This window comes from Fukomys damarensis, unplaced genomic scaffold (genome assembly GCF_012274545.1).
Source record: "Fukomys damarensis isolate Sample0158 unplaced genomic scaffold, DMR_v1.0_HiC HiC_scaffold_29, whole genome shotgun sequence".
NCBI classification, from domain to species: domain Eukaryota; kingdom Metazoa; phylum Chordata; class Mammalia; order Rodentia; family Bathyergidae; genus Fukomys; species Fukomys damarensis.
In genome coordinates, this window is record NW_022900941.1 from 22,423,069 (window position 1) to 22,445,553 (window position 22,485).

The following is a 22,485-nucleotide window of genomic DNA, read 5'->3' on the forward strand; positions in this document are numbered from 1 at the left end:
AAAAAAAAAAAAAAAGGCCAACAATTATTTCAAAAATCATGTCAGTACATAAGGAAACTCAGGCAAAACCAGTATAAAAACTTGTCCACCCATCCCATAAGATGCTTTCAAGACTTTCACTCACTTGACTGGCTGTGCAGTTAGACAGACAAGTCCTGTTATCAGCTGCAAGGTAGAAGTTGGTGGGACACGCACAAGTGTGGGTTTTTCCAGGTGCTAAAAGGCACAAGTGACTGCAGCCTCCATTATTTATCATGCAGAGATGTTTGGAGACTACAGATGAGAAAGAAGAACAATAAAACAAGAAAAAATGCTGTAACATGGGATTAGAGATAGGATGTTTAAGACATGTATTTGACTACATCTATTTCAATACATTTTTGTCATAAATAACTGATCATGAATAGAGTTATAAAGGAGATTATACAAATGCTACTCACGGTCTAATGACATCAATTTGACTATTAAACAATTTTGATTATTTCTACAAAGCAAGCATATAAGTAGGAAAGGTGTTCAGAAAAAGTTGAGACCAGGAATATTTTAAAGGGATACATAGACATATTTAGAAATATAAAGTAATAAAAGACAATGAAATGATGATCTCTAGGTAACAGTGTCAGGGCACTGTTTTCTGGGCCTGATTATGTTCTTCAGTAAAATGATCAAAGTTTTCTTCCACAATGCCTAGTAGAACACTTATTAGAGGAATGCTTAAGCAAATTTGTTATAGTGATAGTATTTTAAACCCTAAACTATTTAAGTATTACCCTTTCCACTCAGGATTCTATGGGTCTTATGATGATATTATAAACCAATGAGTTCATGAATTTAATGTCCACTTCTCTGAGTACATTTCATTGTCATTTCAGCTTAATATAATTTGAACAAATCAATAATTGTGCTATTATTGAGCTTCCACTCCTACCACTTAATAGCTGTACTTGACGTCCACTGCATTCATTGTATAAAGTAAGTTTAAGTAATGAAATATTGTCGTTTTTGTTCAAAGTGAAATTACACTTAACCCTGATAGAAGCAAAACTGGAATGTTACTGAAAGATGCAGATGAATTTATGGAAATCGTGGAGGGAATAATTACCATCAGGTTGTCTATAAGAATGATACACCTGGATGTCTGCGATGGTATGCCATGAGTTAACCAGTGAGAGTCTGTCTGCTCCTGAGGTTTTATGAGCACGGCTGAGTGACTTGGTTTTCCCATCAGTCCAGTAGATGTAGTCTTCAAACAATGTTAGTGCGATCACCCCTGGGATATCTTGATTAGGGACTGTAATAGGAGATGGTAAGATTAATCTTCAGTCTTGGAAGACTGCCAGTAAAAATATTCAATACTACATGGGCTGACAAATACAACTACTACGGAGCTTTATATGAATAATTGCTGTGACAACCTGTCAGGCCAGTAAGGTTTTTATTACTGGTTCAGAGAATGCAAGAGTGGGCTCAGGAGTTCACTTTTCTCAGATTTAGCTTGGTTCTAGCACTAGGAAGAAAATAAATGTGATTCTCCTCACCAAAAGACTAAAACTACTTGACCAGAAATAAATGACATCAAATATTTTATAATCCACGCATGAGATTAGTTAATCACTTTTCAAGTTGCTTTAAACTCTTAAATCTAAAGGTTATTGATGAGTTTTCTCACTTGTTTAAAATGATTAAGTCATCTGTCAGTGATTAAAACATGCCTACTACCTTGAAATAGAGCACTGTGAAACTACTATAAACCAGGTTAGTCACTGAGGTTTTACAAGTATTTTTACCTGTATGAACTGAAAGAAGGGTAGAGGAAGATGAGAATTGATTACACCAATATAATAGTTATAAAACTGTTTAGTAGTAGATTAAAATTGTTTCACAATTATGCTACCAATATAAAAATTAGTTTAAACATATGCAGTGTATGAAGCATAACAAATATAACACTTTCATCTAAGAAATTCAGGTTCTTATCTGACTAATGTGATATGATAAAATCTGTAATGGGGATCTAACAGTTTTAGTTATAGAGTTTTCTTTGTGCTTCTAGTTCCTCAAAATTATTAAATTATCAAATTCATAAATTTACAAATTAGCACTAAACATTCTCATATAATTTTCTATTCTAATTTCCAGATATACTTTTAAAAGTTCTATGCTCATTAGAAACATATTAAAAGCTCCAGGAATACATGCTTTTTCATTATTTAGATTTTACTTGTGCGAACTAATGTTTCTCATATTCCTACTCACTGGCAACTGAAATGATATCAAAACTTCAAATGTAATTCTCTTTCATGCAGCTAACAATGTTATCATTTTAAGTGAAAGGTAAATATATGATGTCAATTAAAATTACTCAAAATGTATTGATTTTTATTTTTATTAAGGTAGACCAAATGTGATCAGAAATTCATTATGATCCAGTGAAAGTAAAAATGTTTTAAAAGTGAAAACCTGTAAACTAGGTAATATGCTAAGTCACTATTATCACTAATATAGGATCTAGCCAGAAATCAGTTTCTAAACAGATTATCTTGGAAAATCAAGAAAAATTCAGATGTGAAAACTGTAAGCATTTTGTATTTTGATGTCAAAAATCTAGATGAACGTAGAGACTATTCATCTATGTACTCTTATACAGAGCACACCACTAAAATGATAAGTGGTTTTAAATAGGAAAATGAAAATGACATGTACCAGAATAGATCCTGTTTAAGCTACTTAAATTATTCGCTTTCTCCCTCTTTAATTGTCTGCATTCATTTCAGAAAGACAAAATACATTGATGACTTGCTGAATCATGATGATGGTCCATCATTATGAGTCCTTCACCTTAGTGTACAGCTGAAAATTTTTCAAAATAAAATAAAAATTCCCAGAAAATTTTGAAAGACTCAGAAACATCCAATAAGGATTTCTTTAGACGCAAAATAATTACTTCCTTCAATATGGGCTCAAAAAATTAATCATCACTTTTGAAAACCTCAATGCACAAGAGATTCAATTAACTTCTATGAAAACAGTGAAATTATTGTAAAAATTTTCCAATTACCATTTCAAAAAGAGTGCAGCCTTTTTTAAAACTATTCCACCTTACTAATGCTGATACTTATTAAGCAAGTGGCTGCCTCAGAAATAGGCTAGTGCTTCTCAGTGGTTGGTGAGGCAGTTTTGCCCCCATAACAAAGAACTACGAGGATCAAATATGAACAGCTTTGAAGGTGAGAAATCTTGCACTAGGATATCCACTTTATATCCTTAATTCATTTAATATTCCCAAAAATTCTACTGTGAAGTAGAGCTCTTTACTCTGAGGATAAACTGACTTGACAAAAATTATTTTGTCAAAAAGGGAGGATGAAAAAACAAATAAATGAAGATACTAATAGATAAAGCTAAGTCAGCTTCTCTGGGTCCTGAGCTCTTAGCCACTTTACCATATCAGCACTGTCCCTAAGAGAGTTAGTTTTGTAGGCCATTGCAGTTTAAAAAAAATGGGGCTAATTTCACATGCTCCGTATGAAAGTTAGTTTAATTTCTGATTGAAACTGCATTGCATATCGCTCTAGGCATGGAATAATGTAGGTGCCCAGTAAGTACTCAAATATTGACCAGTCATCAGAAACTTGTGTTATCAAACACACTATAAATTTGTGGGAATCAGAAAAGTGAATTATTATTCCTAAAGATAGTACAAAACATCTAGCAAACTCAAGTCAAAGTCAAAAAATGTATCCTTTCGCTCAAAATGACCACCTATGTAGCTCCTCGTTTGACAGTGGCAGAATAGAACAGGACTGACATTAGCAGCCCAATACAGACAGGTCTGCTCATTTGATACATGTGCTTACTGCCCAAACAACATCAAGCACAAGCACCAAAGGATTTGTTCTAGGAAGAAACAAAGTCAAATAGCAACTTTCGTTAACTACGGCACAACTATTCCCACACAGTTAACACTACCCTGGCTCAACTAGGAGTCTTCAGAAATAGTGACAAGATCATTCATGCCACAGCAACACCAATGAGAATTCAAGCCAAACTAAACAAAACAATAAAACAATTACATAATATTTTGGGGGGAATTTAGCTCATAACGTGGCACATGGCGTCATTTTCTCTTTAGGGCCTAAATCTCTTCAAAAAGAGTCAATTAGCTATCTCCTCAAGCTTTTGTGAAAAAAGTTTCCTTATACTGTCATTAAATGATAAGTACAAATAAATGAATCCTGTGTTTCTCTTTCTAACATTTAAGTTCAACCCTCATTGAGTTGTAATGAAAAAAAAAAAGTGTGAAAGCATCATATATTTTTATACAAGCACGTTTTCTGACTCTGAATGAAGAAAATAATTATTTCTGGTTGTTGATTTATATCATATAGATATATACATATATACACATATGTATACATATATTTATACATACACACACACACACATATATACAGGTCTACATGTACTAGGTACATTTCTATGCCTTAAATATTTATAACACATATATTTATGTATACAAGTAAAACAAGAAAGATGCGTTACAATGTAATTTGGCAGCAAATGGAGCCGACAAAATTCAAACATGGAATGCAATGGTACAAAAGAGAGATTTTTTTTAAAAAAGAGAGATATTTTAACAAAGTCTTCGTGAAATGTGGTTGATGTTTTTTTCAAAGTGATGATAATCATTCCTTGTTAAAGAAAATAATATGACCCATTGTCCTATATAAAAAGGCATTTGCTTAATTAAAATATAAATGTAAAGAGTAAATTAAAGGAACTTTTATAGGTATTCAGTAGACTAAAGAAGAGGAAAAATTAGCTCTGTGGATTATAATTTAACAGGCACTTTTTATTTAAAGCCTATTTTAAAACTGCTTACTATAGTTAGGTCTCTATTCTTTGCAACAGCACTATTTATTGTACTCTTTGAAATAGCATTGCACTCAAACACTAGGCACCTAATTTTTATTTCATGGTGTATGTATTTCAGAAGAAAGGCAATGATATTTGGCAAAAAGTAAACCAAAGTGTTTTTCCATTTTAGTCAAGTTGCATGGTATCTTATTAAGGCTCATGGTCACTATAATGAATAAAAGAAGTTACAGTGCAGAACATATCTTTGGCTTGTACTGCCTGTCTATTATAATATTCTTGACCATTCATTTATTAGATAACATTTATTGTGCTAAGTACATTCCTGCATGACATCGTTCCAATTTTATATTTTTGACCAATCTAGTTTAAACAGTTGCTGCCTTTTTGGTTAAGATCTTGTAACATTACAGGATGTGACAACACTGGGACATAAGTAAAAACCACAAAACTTTGTGCTATGGATTATTAGTTACCTCACTAGTGATGTTTTACTTTGCCCCAAATTTTACCTCCAAGATTTATCTCCACAATCCAAATCCTATTTTAAAACATTACCTTTTGCTCTTTGATCTCTTTAATTAATTTAAACATGACTTTAAAGGCTTACCAGTACATATATTCAAAAGTTTAAAAAATAATGTTATAGGATGTAATAACCAAATTCTGTAATTAATTATTTTATGAAGAAATCAAAATAAAAGAATCAAAATACAAGAGTTTAAAATTAATTGACTATGAAGAATTATGTATTGCTTAAAAGGAAATACCTAAATAAATGGTGATTCTTGAAGGTCAGTCCAACCCTTACTCTGCAACTGTCTTAGGTACTTCCCTTATTGGTGAGACACAGTACGTGACACCCAAACGTTAAGGAGAAGTTTGTATTGGTTCACATTTTAATCCATGGTTGGCCAGCTCCCAAAAAGGAACAGCATGGCAGAGTGGCATGGAGAAAGATAAACTGCTCACCTCATGACAATAAGGAAGAAGAGAGACCAAGGGAGAAGCCGGAAAGGAGATGCAACTTTCCAGGTTACCCCACAGTTCTTAGCCTCTTCCAAGGAGACCCCACTTTCCAAAACGAAGTGTGTTGAAATGACCCACAGTCCAATCATCCCTCAAACTCAAGAGGCTTTGGGAATTTAGATCTAAGTCATAACATCTCTGTGAAGAAGCTTAATCTTCTAAGATTTCAAGTTGACAATCCTGTTTTATCAAACATTGAATCCTACTATCATTTTCTAATACATTGTAAGATTCTTCTACATTTCTTATTCTTCATGCCATTATCCTCAAGTAACGGGTATCCTCCCACAGTTACAGTAGTACAAAAGTATTGTTTTCTCCATGATTTTAGGCAAGCACCTTGAACCCCACTCTCGACATACTAGAAATGTTTTCTCTCTCTCTCTCTCTCTCTCTCTCTCTCTCTCTCTCTCTCTCTCCATAATAGGAATGTTCTCTATTGCTAAGCTACATCCCTAGCTATTTTTTCCTTATTTTTAGTATGTTATAATCACTGTTGTAAAACCAAGATTCTTGCAGTCCACAGAAAATGCATTGTCAAGTGAAAAGTAAGGATAGCTTAATAAAAATTATTTACAGAAATATAGGTATGGCTAAGAGGTCAATGATGGGTCATGTTTTCCTGGATCACCTACCAGAATTTAGTGAAAATGTAGCTGAAAAAAAAGCCATACTGTCCGTAAATAAGCTCAGCCACTGCTAATCACTGTGGTTGGCATGCAGGCAAAGCAGATAAATAAACATTCTGATTTTTTCCTTTGTCTACCATGTGATTTTCAGCCATAAATACTGTGGAATAAACCAACTTTGAGGCCAGACAGAAAAAGAATTTGAATGAAGTAAATTATGAAATCAGTCTACCAGCATAAAGAACATGGCAATGAGGCATAGTTATGAAAACCAGAACCACCTCCAGTGTGTGCCACCATAATTTTTAATTCATGTATCTCTTCCAGGATAAAAAACTCTCAGTTGCAACTGTGCCCTAGTTAATATGGTGCAAACACTATTGCCTGACAAAAAGACCATCTGTCTTTGGTAGAAAAGGTCAGGCTGTTCACTAATTTTTTGATCTTAGAGACCTGCAAATTAACAATATTTCCTGATATCTTTATAAAAGAATATGAGCACAGGACATATATAGAAAGGAGGGAGGATATAATTTAAAGACAGACAATATGAAGATTGAAAAAGGAAGGGAAAAGGAAATAAAAATGAGTTGGCACTGAAAAAAATTAGATCAAATTAAATAAAGACTGAACACAGTAAAGCTGAAGAGCAGGTGATAAATTTCGGCTGTGCTAGAAAGTGATTTGACATGCTAGAGAAAGTGGAAGATTCACCGCAGTGGTCTGCAGGTGGAGGATGGTCTCTAGCTTGTACAGGAACAGTGAAGAGTGGGTAGGTGGGCAAGTGGCCAGAACAAAACAAGCTTCATAAAGTGACTGCTGAGCAAGTAGCTTTCCTCACGAGCTCTCAACAGAAAAGAATACATTATATAATCTTAGGGCCAAGGACACTTGTTCTTTGGTAATTATGCCTCGTTCAGCATTGCTTACAGAATATTGCTTCTTTCAGAATCATCAACCAGCTACCAAGTGTTGCAGTCATCATTTTCCTCTGTAAACATTTTGTCTGCCTTCTCTTTAATGCATCTTTCTTAATGGTAATAAACAGAAATATAAATAGAATTTCTGGCAAACGAATCCAAAATCCACTGCTGGTAATGAATAAAAGTATTAAGAAATTATAGAAAAACTAAGGACTGGCAACATTTCCAAACATTATAATAGTCTTGTGAAGTGGTAAACAAAATAAAACATAGAAATACCCAATTCACAACAAACCGGATTCCTATAGCAACAAAGAAATAACAGGTTTAGACTATAACAGCAATATTTTAATATTGAGACTCTGAAGATATAGTTAGACTTCAAATAAAGAGCTATAGTCAAATCATTACATGAAATTTTAAACAATTTATCCACAAAAATGAAAGGTGGCTCAGTGATGAACTATAGTTTAGAACCACACACAGCTATTACTCTTCACAGAAATAGCAGTTACGAATATAATTTTTCCAGCATGGTAGATAAAATATGTATATGATCAGCTTATTTAACACAAGGTTAAAACATTTAGCAACACACCAAAGAGCATCTGGCAAAAACAGAAATAACTAAAGCAAGAAAAGAATCTAATTATCTAGGATTTCAAGTCAGAAATAACATTTTCTTTGGTATCCCTTCGCCATTAGTATTCACACAATACTGTCAACCTTTTCTTTACCAAGATACTCTCTGCTTAAGGGATCTAAAGTCCAAAGGCACAACTAACAGAAAATGAGATCTAAATTTGATTTTATTTATGCACATTGATAAAATAAAATTTTGTTCTCAATAGTATTTTCTGGTATTTAATTTTCTTTTCATTAAATGGAAAGCACAGCCTTTAATTTGAGGTGACTATACAGTATTATTGCAGTTTTACTCAAGAGATATTTGTAACTTGTGTCTTATAGACAACCAATTTAGAGACAGGCTGTACTTTGTTTTGTTTTGTTTTGTTTTTGTAATGCACCAAATCAATGCAAAACGATCTCAAATTCCAGAAAGTTGGTGACATGAAATTCAAATAAGATTTATAAATTTTTCTATATGCAGGAGGTATAATTAACTTGGAAATTGCAAACTGTAACATCAAACTATCGCACTAAGGCAGGGTGCTACAATTTTACTGGTTGTACTGGCCTCCACAAAATTCAAATTTTTAATTCCTTTTTAGTGGACAACTAGAATGAGTAGACAATTCATGGAAGAAGAAGTACAGATAACCAGTTAACACATGAATAAATGGCCAACATTACTATCTACTATAGAAATCCAAATTAAAGCAACTCTCAGATTCCATCTTACCCCAGAAAAGAATAGCCATCATCAAGAAACAAATAATACATGTGGACTGTTGGTGGAAATATAAACTAATACAATCACTTTGGAAACCAGGATGGAGACTACTCAAAAAAACTGAAACGAGAAATTGCATTTGACCTCACTATTCCACTCCTAGATATCTTCCTCATAATATTAGAGTGATGCATGAATACCCTGCTATTACAATTATTACATTTATCATCAAAATAGATTTTTGAGTTTCAATAAGAATCTGTAAGTTAGGCTCACTTTAGTACATTTAATTCTTTAAATATGTACAAATATAGGTAAAATCCATAGCTATAAAAAGGGTGTCATTTTCTCTTAAATAACTGGATAACAATATAAATCATTCACTTAATATTTACAAGTCAACTCCCAATATTTCATCTATATTTAGCTCACTGAACTTTCCTATTTAATCTGCTAAATTACTATTGAGTTTAACTTAGTATCCTTATTCCCACAGCTATAATCACTTCAGGTATTTCCTCCTCAAATATTCTAACAGTCTAAATTGGTTGCCCTCCCAAGGACTTCCATTTTCCCCGCTGTTGTAAAATCTGATAATAGCACTCTATCAACTATATCCCCTCAATAGCTCCCTATGACCTAAAGGATAAATTCCAAATTATGTTGCATACAAAGCTTGTCACAATCTGGCCTCAATGTGCTCTTGTTCGTCTAATGTCATTATTTTCCTCTGATGCAACTTGCAGTCATGGCAAAATTGTGTAAATGCCATGATGTTTCTGGACTTCAGTACACTGTGCACATGCTGTTCCCTCTGTATGAGGCATCCCTCCCACATTTTTCCTATATGGAAAACATTATTAAATCTTTCCAGATGCCCAAAGACCTAATTTCAACAAAGGTTCCTCTATCCCTGTCTACACCTACACAACATTTTACATTTTAATCTTCATCTAATTTATGGCCTTACCTGCATATCAAGTTTTCCCCTTTGACCTTTACTTTCATGACAGGGATTTACTCATCTTTATAACTCCAAGTCAAGCATAATGTATGGTACAGAAATGCCAGTAAATGTTTGTGGAATAAATGAACGGGCAGAGTTAGAGCACACAGACAAACATTTAAAATGCACTAATGAAGATGAAATTTAAAACAAACTGATGCAATGATTCTGTAGGATTCATTTTATACAATCATATTATGAATGATATATCATTCTATGTTATCATTGTAGTAAAGTTCATTAGAATCATTTATGTGTGCAAATATGTGTCTTAAAATGTTCAAATGTCTTAAAAGTACATTTCTATCTTCCTCAGCTAGAAAACTGACTCATGTATTTTTTGAGAGGGGGGCTTTAACTTTGCAAAATTTTATTTTGAGTTTACAGGAAGGCAAGTTAGGGCTGAGATATAGCAGAGAAAGCCAGATAGAAATTCGCAAATAATCTGGAAGGTGCTTATGCCTTGGATGTAATCTAATATTTTGTTTACAAAAACAAACAAAAAAACCATAAACTTTTGGTTAAGCCACAGAAGTTAGAAACTTCCCAGGTATTTCAGTCACAGAAATAACTTCATTTGTAGAATTACTGTATAGTTTAAATAAGAAGTTATTTAGGAAGAAAACATTTTAAATCATGAAGTTCTACTCAGTTCACTTTGCTCTATTACTAAAACACCTTGTAAAAAAGAGTCATTACTCTGACATTTGTCATATACTTATACTATTTTTAAATTACTTTGCCCTGACTGGTATGTCCTTTCTTGATGAACTTGGCTTCTGATTTCACAAAGAAAATAAATGACAAGAGTTAGTCCTGATCGGGCTGAGACCAAACTTACATAACTAGTTATTAGTGACCAAAGAAGGATAACTGTCACTGATGCAAGAAGTCCCAATATATTATACCTACTGAGGCACAACATTATCTACATCTGCACGGAGCAGATGCAAAGAGAATCATCCGGTTCACAAACATAGCAAGTGAATGGCTCAGTGTTTCATGGGATGTGAAGTTGGCCAGATTCTGGGAAGTAACAATTAGCCCCTCATTAGTAACTACCAGGGAATTACTAGACTGCATTCAGGTATTGGCAGAAGTCTGATAAGGCACTTAATGAATTTTTCATTAGTCTTTCTGTGAAGCCCTTCAGGAGAAAGTATTTCTGGTGACAACTACTGTTTGACTTTCTTTCACTACACACTTTAACCTCAAGATATTTTCCAAATCAAAATTTTAAAAATTAATATCACACTAAACAATATCTCAGCCAAATATTTTATTTTATAAGAAATTTAATACAATTTATCCCTGCCAAATACATGTTTCTCTACTCAAAGACACCACCAGCACATGATTCAAAGATACTTTGTTCAGTGCTTAATTTTGTAGTGCTGGTTTTCCAAATCATTAGTCATCCCTGCATGTCATACCATTAAAAATAATATCTATATAGTATCATAATAATGATAAACAGTACTTAATAATCCTAACTTTATTTTTAACCATACTCTTAAGCCTCAGGTTAAGGCAAGTATTTTCTACTGTAATATATTTTAAAATATTTTCCTAAATATTATATATATTTTTTATTAAACAGTAAAATCTTAGCAGAAATTGAAACATTCACAATAACTTACTACTTTATATGGATACTTAGGTAGAAATGGTAGAAATGCTCATAGTTTCTTTGGGAGATACTAATTTCCACAATAAAATATTTCAATTATATGATCCAAGAGTGATGAAGAAGAATTCAGTATTGATTCTTTGGGGGATAAAACTTCTGAATGCTAAATGTGATTTATATTTGTCAACATTACTTTTGTTGTAATTAAAATTCTAAAGTGATCTTTAAATAATTCTTTACTGAAATTACATTCTGCTTTTTTTATTGCTATAATTGGAACGTCAACACTTAAAGAAATGATTCATCTAAATAACCTCATCATATCTTACGGCTCTAACCCTTCTAAAAGCATCCCTAGAAACTTCCTGTCAGCATTTCTCGTCAAAAGGGTGTACTTGTTTAAACACCAACTGAGAGGAATCTAGACAAAACCATGAGGCAGTGTGACTTCAATGCATTTTATGCCATTTTTTAAAAAATTCAGTGGCCTCATTCTTCTTAGGGCTTCACACCAGCATACATTAAAAAGGTCTCGGCTGATGCTTAATAATAATTTTCCCGTCCTTCCAATTTCTTCCTATTTATCCTAAATTCAATCCCAGATTCCGTCCTAAATTTAACCCCAGAGAAAAAAAGCAATCTGATAATCTACTCCATATAAACAGGTTATTGGTGATTTTTCCATGAAGATTATATTTAAGAGAAATTTGGAAATCAAAGTATTTGGTAAAAAAGATGGTATGAGTTCACCAAAGAATAACAGAATGATTATTTCTTTGCTTTTGTGAAAATTCTAGTCCTCAAAAAACTATCTGCATTCAAAATTTTTGAGGGTTCATTTGAATTGCTGTAGTGTTTTTTTCTATGCATATTATGTTTATCTTCAAAATTTCACTTTTATATTATATCCTTGTCCATTATTATTTTAATATTTTATTTTCAATTATAATTCCCTCTAATAAGCCCTATTATTATCAATTACCTTACTGTTGTCTTCATCTATATCTAATTCCTTCATTTTTGTGTTTTATTAAATAGTGTTTTTTAGGCTACTAGGACATACAAAAGTGGAAAAATGAAGCATCTGTAAAATTTTGTTTTCATTAACTTTTACGTTATTTCCTGACTGTTACCCTCTTTTGAAAACTGTTTTTTCATGTTAGTATTTGTTGGTGCAGTTTTTTTTAGATAAAAATAAATTTAACTTTGAACATAGTTAAATGGATAAGTTTTAAATAATGTTATTACAGTATATACAAAGATATATACTCAGTTTTTAAAAAGAGAACAAATCCTAATAGATTGTAGTCATAGTTTATGAACGAAAGTCTTAGTCTTCTATTACGATTTAATTAGGATACATATAGCTTTATCTCACTCACTAAAAAATTTGGAAAACACTATGAAAGAAAATATTAACATGATTAAAAGAAAATATATGAATTATATGATTTGAAATAAATATATTAATTTATAATTTAATGATGTAATAAAGGAATCTAGCAATGCAACCTCAAATTGAGAAATGTTTTTGATGACAGAAAGCACATAAAATAAGTATAGTTTTTTAATGAATTTTTTTACACCAGTAAGATACTCATTTGCATTGCTACACTAACCTTTGTTTCTGTGAGATCCATCCATGTTGCTAAATTCAATGTGATTTTCATCAGCCCAGTAGAGTCTGTGGTTGACGTAATCTATTGTTAGTGCCATAGGTCTAGAAATCTTGGTTTCTATGACAACACTCTGATTGGATCCATCCATGCCAACACGGCCAATGTGAGGATACTCACAGCAGTCGATCCAATACAAATACCTAGGAAAGAGAATCAATAACCATTGTGTTTACATATGACTCAGGAGTGAAACACCACAAAATATTTCACTTCTTTTACTAAACTATTCCAAGATTAATTCTTGCTATCTTCTGAATAATTTTGCAAATGGCAACAAATGATAGCTGCCCCAAAGTTTTTTAAAAGCATATTAATTTTGGAGAAATAAAACTACATTTATGCCTATGCCTTACTCTCTGCTTCTCTATCTTTCTATATGTACATCTTTCTCTATCTCTCTCTCCCTCTCCCCCTCCCTCTGTCTCTTTCTCTCATGTTTTCTTTTCTATGAGAAGTCAAAAAATAATAATAAAGGCATATGTGTTACTAGTTTATATATATATATAAAGATTAAAACAAAATAAAATTACATGAGCTGTATTCATCCTCACACTAGCCACATTTCAAGTGTGCAATAAAAACATGGATGTTGTGGGTGCTGACAGCATTTATGTCATAACAGAAAGTTCTGATGGAAAGCATTGCTTGAAATTACAGTGTTAGACTTGGAAACAACTCAAATGCAGATAACCTGGTGACTGGATAAGAAGAGTTATAAAAAATAAAACGGAGTACTACTCAGCCATAAAGAATGATAAATTAGAGGCATTTATAGCTAAATGGATGCATATTGAGGCCATACTCTTAAGTGAAATAAACAGGGCACACATGTAAATACTGAAGTGTCTTTGTGATGTGAGAAACTGAAAGTGTAAATGAGAACCAAAATGTATAATAGTGTGAAGTAGGAAGCAATATTCAAAAGGGAAGGGAAAGTGGCAGGTGGGGGAGAAAGAAAGAAGGAAAATTTAAAAATATGCGAAAAGAAGGAAAAAAAGAAACAAACCTTTGTAAATAAGGAGAGCTGAAATGGTAGGAAGGAGGGAAGGGATACAGGAAAATATAATAACTAAGCTGTATCATGCACAAGTAAGAGCAAGACCACATTCCCAATGACGAATGTGACCCTAATGTATACCTAAAATGTACCGATAAAGTTAATTTTTTAAAATTATGCTATTAGAATTTGCAGTATGGGGAATTTCAGAGGGAAGGGCAATAAAATGAAAAAAGTAACATTGCTACCATCAATAGAAGTACTACACTCAGCGGTTCGGTGGCCTGCCTCCCAAGCTCAAGGACCCAAGTTCGATCCCCAGTACCAAAAACAAACAAACAAACAAAAAAATCAGAAGCACTACTTAGGTTGAATTAAAAATAAATATCACAGTTCATAAAATAGAAAAAATAATTAGGTAACATTTAATCTAGAAATTTCATTGTATTTAATTAAGGATTTTTTTCAAAGTATTGATAAAATATAGAGGAATTACTCTATTTATGTAAGATAGCCTTCCTTATCTATGTAGTTGAAGACTTGAGTTATAGAATCTTTTATTTCCTTCATGTCATATACAAATTTGAAATTGAATTCTATTAATCCAATTAGGTTTTCTAGACTTTGTCCTTTTTGCTAACTATAATGTTTGCTAAATAATTCTTGAGATTTGCAAGATGTACAATTAAAACAATGTGGTATGAAACTGTTACATAAGGGTTACAAACTGGAATATTTGGTTTAAACTTAAAATGTTCTTTAAAATGTTTTTCCTATAAACTTTGAAGAGGTAACTACATTCCAATACTGTTCTTATATCTTGAGAAATTAATGAAAGTTTTCAGGAAAACCGCTTATCAAATACAGGGCCAGCATAAACAATCAAAAATAAGGGCCAGGGATTTAGCTTAGCGGTGCCACTGCATGCCTCTCAAGCTCAATGTCCCAAATTTGATCCCCGGTAGAAAAAAAAGAAAAAAAATAATAAATAAGGCAATCAATTTTTGTGTTGACCATCATTTCTGAGTATACATACAATCATGTGTTATGAAGATATAAAAGCTTTTTAGATAGTCAAAATATTACTGTGAGAGTAAGTATGGCATTTGAGAGGAGAAATTATTTGTTAAAGACTCAAAAAAAAGGGGCAAAATTGTGAACAGAGGCTGAAAGATAGATCTGAGAATCAAAACTAGCCTGAGTTTATAAATACAAGCTTGCCTTTCCTAGGCTTGCATTGTTATTGTTATTCAATAATTTCATATGTCTATATTACTTCGAACATATTTTGAAAATTTCAAATCATCAAGGAATAATAGATACTAAGTTCCTCCGAAAAATATTTGTGTCTTTGAATCTTAAATTATTTTTAGTATGTTATTCATTTGAAAAGCTAACACGTCAGCGAAATATACTTTCTACAGAAACGTGTAATCCATTCCTTTATAATAAAGTGACTGACTAGCATCTTGCTCTCTATAAATTATTAATAAAAGAATAGATACAAAATAAGAAATGGTATCTGAAAGAAGTTATAGTATAGTCTATGTTATTGAAACAAATCAGAAAGACTCTCTTTGTCTTACCAATCTCGACTCTTCAGAATGTTAGTGTTGTACATTTTTTTCCTACTAAGGAAGATATGCTTATTCCATATGCACTTATACACTTTATTTGATTAAATCCATTTCTGCTTTTATAAATGACTTTAATAAATGTGTACCAATGAACATAAATGTCAAAGTAATATTTCAATGTTTTCATTAACAAAAATCTATTGATTTGATTAGAGACATTTACATATGTGCATGCATTCTACATATGCTTGAGTTTGCAAGTGAAATATTTTAAAAATGCAAATTATTAAATGAAATCGCCAAATATTTTTAACTATTGGATATTATGTTTTTAAAGACATTAATAAATTGTGAATTTCAAATGGTATAACTTCCATATAACTTCAATTCTAAAGTTTCAACTCTGCTATAAACTTTTGTCATCCAATTAGTATCATATTCATGATCCAAAATACCAAGAAGAGAAAAGGCATCTTTCATAAAGTTTCATATCTGTTACATCACCATAAATAAATCCAGTAGGAATCCCAGGTATGAAATCCTACCCTTGAAATCCAAGCCCTTAGTTACTTATTAGGCCTAAATATACTTCTCAAAATTACTCCTCACTTTTAAAATGTATGAAATACAGCTCTAGTGGAAGATTATGTTTATAATTTCACATTTTCACTTCTATAGTTTTATCATATCATTTGCCTTGCTCATGCCTTTTCAATTATAAAAATATTTTAATGAAGACTTCATTTACCTTGCCCCCCCTGCTTTCTACAAATTATTCCTTGATTAATGTTACGTTCACATGTTCAGTGTAGGTTAGAAAATCAAAAGCATTTAAAAATTCCTTTTTACAATAGAATGTTTTTTTTTTTTTTAAGTTACAGGATTCCTCACAACTTTTAACATGTTACGTGATTTGGGGGTTCTCTATACTATCTCTTTAATCAAATAATTTTGGGTAATATCATTTATATAATTAGAGTGATTCAAAGGATTCCTCTTCTTGAAAACACTTTTTGAATAATGGCCCTTTAGTCATTTCTGGTGCACAGAATTTCTTTTCTTTATTACCTTTGTAGTTAAGCAAAATGTGATATGGGGTCTCATGCTTAATCATAAAATCATAGTCAACAATTCCATGATGGAACATTCCTGATACATCCCCAAACCATGTTTAGTGGATAGAGAACCTTGTTTTGAAACAATGATTCATTGAGATTCTATTGTGTAGCAGGTATCTCTAAGTACTGGCAACATAGAAGTAAACACATGTGCTTTTAAAGATATCTAAGTGAATTCAGTAGAATTCAATAGGAAAAAACGCAAAGAGTCAAAGCATATCAAGATAAATTTTTTCAGTTTATTAGGCCTTTGGTGGTACTGAGAATATAAGAGGTCATAACAATGACACTTTTGGAACAAGTTTGTCTCTACTAAATTTGCAGATTAGCTTTCTCTATAATAAGCAGTTGTAGATTTGAGACAAACTGTGGAACAGGTCACTTGGATTCCAATCCTAGATTCTCCCAGTCCTAGCTTTGGAAACCTGGAAACTACTTTGCCTCTTTGATCCAAAAACCTACTCAAATTTGGAAAGGGCCAATAATCTTTTCTTTTCATAGTGTCATTTTAAGATTAAATGAAAGCTGTGCATGGTAGCACACACCTGAAATCCCAGCACTCTGGGGGCTGAGGCAGGAGGATCAATGTGAGTTCGAGACAAGCCTGGGCTACATAGTGAGTTCCAGGTCAGTCTCAACTACACAGGGAGACCCTGTCTCAAAAAAAAAAAACAAAAACAAAACAAAACAACAACATCAACAACAAAAAGATTAAATGAGAAAATGCATGGAACAAATTTGGAACACTTATAAGCACAGAAAATGTCTGCAGTAAATATTAGCTATTACATATCATTGTAACTACCCTAGATATGGAATATGTATAATATTATACTTTATAATAAGATCCACCTAGCATATTACTTATTACCTTTAGGTTATAGTTTACCACAAGGGGTGCCTGGATTTTATGCATGTTATATAATTTGTGTATTTATACTTATAAATTAGAGTAAACTTATGAAAATATTTCATTGAAAAGTTATTTTTTAACTGATAAAGGTATGAGGCTCCACACACAGGATTTATGAAGTAGGTAACTTTCCATGGCTATTATCATTTTCTTCCTTTTTTTTTTCTTCTCATTTAGTTTATTGGTACATTTTAGGTATACCGTACAGTTACATTCATCATTGGGATCCTGTACCTTTGACAGGTCTTGGTTCTCATCATTTCCTTTCTTAGTTAAGTCCCACTTACTATAACTTTTCAAAATTTATGGTAAGTCTGCGCCAAACAAAATGGTAGTTTTACTTTTTGAAATACAACCCCTAAGTAATTACCTATGTGCAAAATTTGTTATAAAATTAAAAATGAAAATATCAGTAAAATTGGTTGAAAGAAGAGTTCTGTATTGCATCCAGATACTCTGCAATGTTAACCCAAGTTTACATATGAAAAAAATCTCAATTCAAATAGTACTTCGTGTGTAAATTACAACAAATGCTAAGCATGCAAAGGAATGTCTACTTGTTACCAAAATAACAGGCTTGTGTGAGTCTCAAGGTGTCTATTGTATTTAAATATAATGCATTATATTTCTTTAAAAATAATTACGTAGAAATGTCAAGGATTTTGTTTTTTTCTGAAACACTGAAATCTAAGAGTTTTATGGATTTGAAAATTGGTGGGAAAATTTTTTATGTGGCTATAAAATTTAAAGAAATATTTCTGTGCTTCACCATAGAAATCAGAAACCTTTTTCATCTTGGTGAAGCTTTTATTCTCTAACCATAAAAATTCCCTCATGACACACCAAGGCCATTTACATATCAATGCAGTGGTTTGAGCCCAGGTGAAGATAGAGTACCCCTGTAGCTATGACACCCTGCTTGGTGTACAACCTGTTACACATTTATAATTTCCATTAACAGTGAATTCTATAGTCTCTATGTTAATCACAAACAATTAAAACATAGTTGTTGTGCTAAGGGAAAATACTTTCTAGATGAAGGGATAGAACATTTACATTAAAAATACTCATATAATATTAAATGTTCAATGTGTGGTGGCCACTGGGATGCATTTATACAACGTTTCACAGAGGAGGTAGTATTTCTGCTGATCTTCTGTTTCACTTGGAAAAATAGAACAAGGATATTCTAAGCTTAAGAACTAGCATAAACTACAATATAGAAACATAAAATCAATTTCCAAATGTATTTGCATTATAATCACCTACAACGGCAGTAATTGCTAAGGATATTAAGAGCATAAAGCTTCACATATTTTTATTAATACATATTTCAAATAAAATAGCTTCTGCTTTTATTTTCTATGGGATTTTTAAAAAATAAGAATAAAAAAATTCTGTAAATTAAAGCATGAGATGAATGGTGGAGCTCAGTGATACATTGTTGGCTTACATGTGTGAGAAGATGCTAAGTTTGATTTCCAATACTGAAAAAACAGTTAAATATGAGTCATACTTTTAATGATTTTGGTAATTGTCTTTATTTCCAAAAACTCAAGTCACCTATGCTAATTTTAATAGTTTTTAAAAGTCAATTGCTAAAATGGCACAAAGTACAAAATTTTGGGCTCTATTTCCTTTACGCTTTTTCAGGTAGTTCTGTAAAAACAATGCTCCTGTGGGCTGGGGATTCACTTCAGTGGCACTGCCCCTGCCTTGAAAGCGCAAGGTACTGAGTTTGATCCAGGTACCAAAAACAAAAACAAAAACAAACAAACAAACAAAAAAACATGATCTTGAAATAAGACCATCTTGTTAATGGAAACATGGACATGATGTAACAGGACAAACAAAGGACTAAAGCCAGAAAACTGAGTTAAATCCTCAGTTTAATATCTCATAATAAATAATGATTCTGAGAAAACCACTTAGCCAGTGTGACATTAAATGTTAAGGAAAGGAACAAAGATAGTCATATCTTCAACAGAGATTTTGTGTACAGTATATGCATCTAAAGTAATAAAACAGAAGAAAGTTTTCTATGTTATAGAGTGCTATAGAAATGGTAGTTATCTTTTTTCCCTTGTTTTTATGTGGAAACTCTCATTCCCAACAGGTCTAGAAAATGATCATTTTCCTTTCTTGTATACGCCTCTTTTCCTGTATTACCTGTAGTCAAAGCCTCGGAAGGGTTTTGTTTTGACTGTGTTTGGATTCACTCTTGGTTCTCTTTTACTGTACAGAGTACATACATACAGTTGTCATGGACCAGTCTGAATGAGTTCCTTGCAATCTATCGGATGTGTCATGCTCTTCTATGTATCTGTTATTCCTAGGAGGCCTATCCTTTCAGCCAGAAATACCGGCCCTTAGGTACATAATAGTACCAGGCTATTGCTTTTCTATCATTATTGTCCGGGAAACTATCTCTGACGCACTCGAAATACCATGCTTTTTCCTCTCTCTACCTTAGGAGTAATTCCACGGTACTGTAATTATTTTTACCTACTTACTAATGATAAAATGAGAGTTCCTTAGTTTTATATTTGTTTCTACCGAGAACAATGTCAGATATATACTACATTACAAAAAAATGAATATATGAATAATTAGATTATTTTTTTTCTTTTAGCTAGGCCTATGATTTACTATTTTGACTATTAAGTGCTAAGGATTCCTATTCAAAATATAGTTTGTATAGTCTTTTATTATGATAACCTAAATTGAAATATTGTCAAAATATCTTACGTTTAGTATGGTTGTAGCATTAGTCATATTTTCCATTCTATTTTAAAATGCTCATATATATCCTTTGTAAAGGACAATTTTACCAATATTGAATTAAATCATTTCAAACATCTCAAACGTATTATAAATTGGAACATTAATTCAAAAATTACATATAACAGTTTGATTAGGATGAAACTGTGACAACAATTAGAATTTCAGCTGAATTTAAATATAACAAACAGGAAGATGATCTGCCTATTTGTATTTGTACCACTGTTATAGCTATTATAGCTAAGTAGATATTTTGTTACTATTATAGCTAAGTAGATATTTTGATAATTGAAGTACTATTAATAAAATATAGGAAAGGCCAACAAGATACTTCCTAAAAGCTCGGCTGTTTCATTACATTAGACTGACAAGTGTTCATTAAATAAATCCTTCCCTTGTCGTTTACAAAATGTCAGGAAAGAAATCATAGCAGTATTGGCACATCAAGATTACAGTCAAATCACACTGGTAATCTGACACAGAAGGAAGAGTTCCATTGCATTTTTATTAAATGATCTTACAATTTAAGCTGTCGTTTTTGAAGCAAGATTAAACGATATTTCATACACCTAAGGCACTTTCAACCTGAAGCTCATTTTATTACATTTAAAATCCAGATTGTTCATTGCTTTACTCTGAAACTAGGAAAACAGCAAGAACAAAAAGATGTGATTAAAGTGTAGCTGCTGAAGTGATGACCTTAAATGTTTCATGCAAAGATCCAAATTTATTTGTTTATTTTTTATTTTATATCATATACATATTATAATCCAAATTTCCAAAAATGAAGTCAAAGGGGTCTACAATAATTTAGAAATTTGCTATTTTAATTGAAAAATTTAATGTATGGGTTTATACTGATAATAACTTAACACTGCTTTCAGTTTATGGTGTAATAACTATAACCCGGGAGAAATAAAACCTAAAGCTAGATTCTTTTACATGTATTAGAGTAGGATAGTTTTTGTTTCATAAACAGGAAATTCTATATGACTATTTTTATTAAACAGGTAATATTTCTTTCATTAGAAAGTGGAGCATTTTAACTGTTACAAAATGAGACACTAAGTCAGTTTTATTGAGTTTTGAAAACAAATACACAGCTTTGGACACTAAAAAATAGTTTCTAAGAAAATCGCAAAATAATGACAATATTTATGTCCTTATAAATGAAAAATAGATAATAATTATTATTTCCTGAAGCATCCAAGTAAACAGACTTAAATGGCTCTCTAGTAGATAAAACAAAGTGTCACTTTTTTGAACTTCATGTTGCTATGGTAAAGAAAATATTTAAAAAGGTAACAAAATGATTACATAATCATAGAATGAAAAGCTAAAAGGTGCCCATTACCTTGGAAACAGAAATGCATTCAAGTTACAAGTCTTCTATTTAGTTTTGCTTTTACCCAAATTAATGCTTAACATTAAGCTATGGAATGTATTGTAGCATGATCATTTTAGTAATTGTAAGGATCCAAGAAATAGATATTTAATAATTAGCAAGAAATAAAATTTAATCATTGCATGTCACCTGGAAAATACAGTTATTTGGAAAAATATAATTTTTAAAATTAATTTTGAGAGCAGAAAAATAAGAACACTCCAGTTATCCTAATAGTTATTACTGGGAACATTTCCTATTTTAACACATTAAACTTTCTCTAAATTTGTTATTTTAACAAACATGTTTGGTAGGTAAAACATCTACCACATGTAATAAACTCTAGTACAAAACTGGAAAAGTATGTATTCCCTACCCAGAAACACAACATAATGGAAAGTGAACTACAACTGTCATAATCCATGGAATTTTAGCAAAAAATACCTTTTGACATTTTTATTTTCCTTTTGGTACTGCGGATCAAACTCTGGTCCTCGCGAGTGTGAGGCAGGTGGCGGCGGCAACTCTGAGCAAATTCCGCAGCCCTTCTTTGACATCTTAATAGGTGCTTATCCCTCATCTGAAACCTC

The 22,485-nt window shown here is 31.9% G+C and overlaps 1 protein-coding gene across 2 annotated transcripts in view; it reads right to left on the reverse strand.

The window, feature by feature from the left end:
• Positions 1–22,485, reverse strand: part of Lrp1b (LDL receptor related protein 1B) — a 1,779,190-nt gene that overhangs the window by 229,010 nt on the left and 1,527,695 nt on the right. For both annotated transcript variants that reach the window (XM_033757153.1, XM_033757154.1), the window contains exons 60-62: positions 13,066–13,265; positions 1,103–1,291; positions 125–273 (exon numbers count right to left, since the gene is read on the reverse strand). In XM_033757153.1, the coding sequence (XP_033613044.1) occupies positions 125–273; positions 1,103–1,291; positions 13,066–13,265 (538 nt within the window). The remainder of the gene's footprint in view (positions 1–124; positions 274–1,102; positions 1,292–13,065; positions 13,266–22,485) is intronic.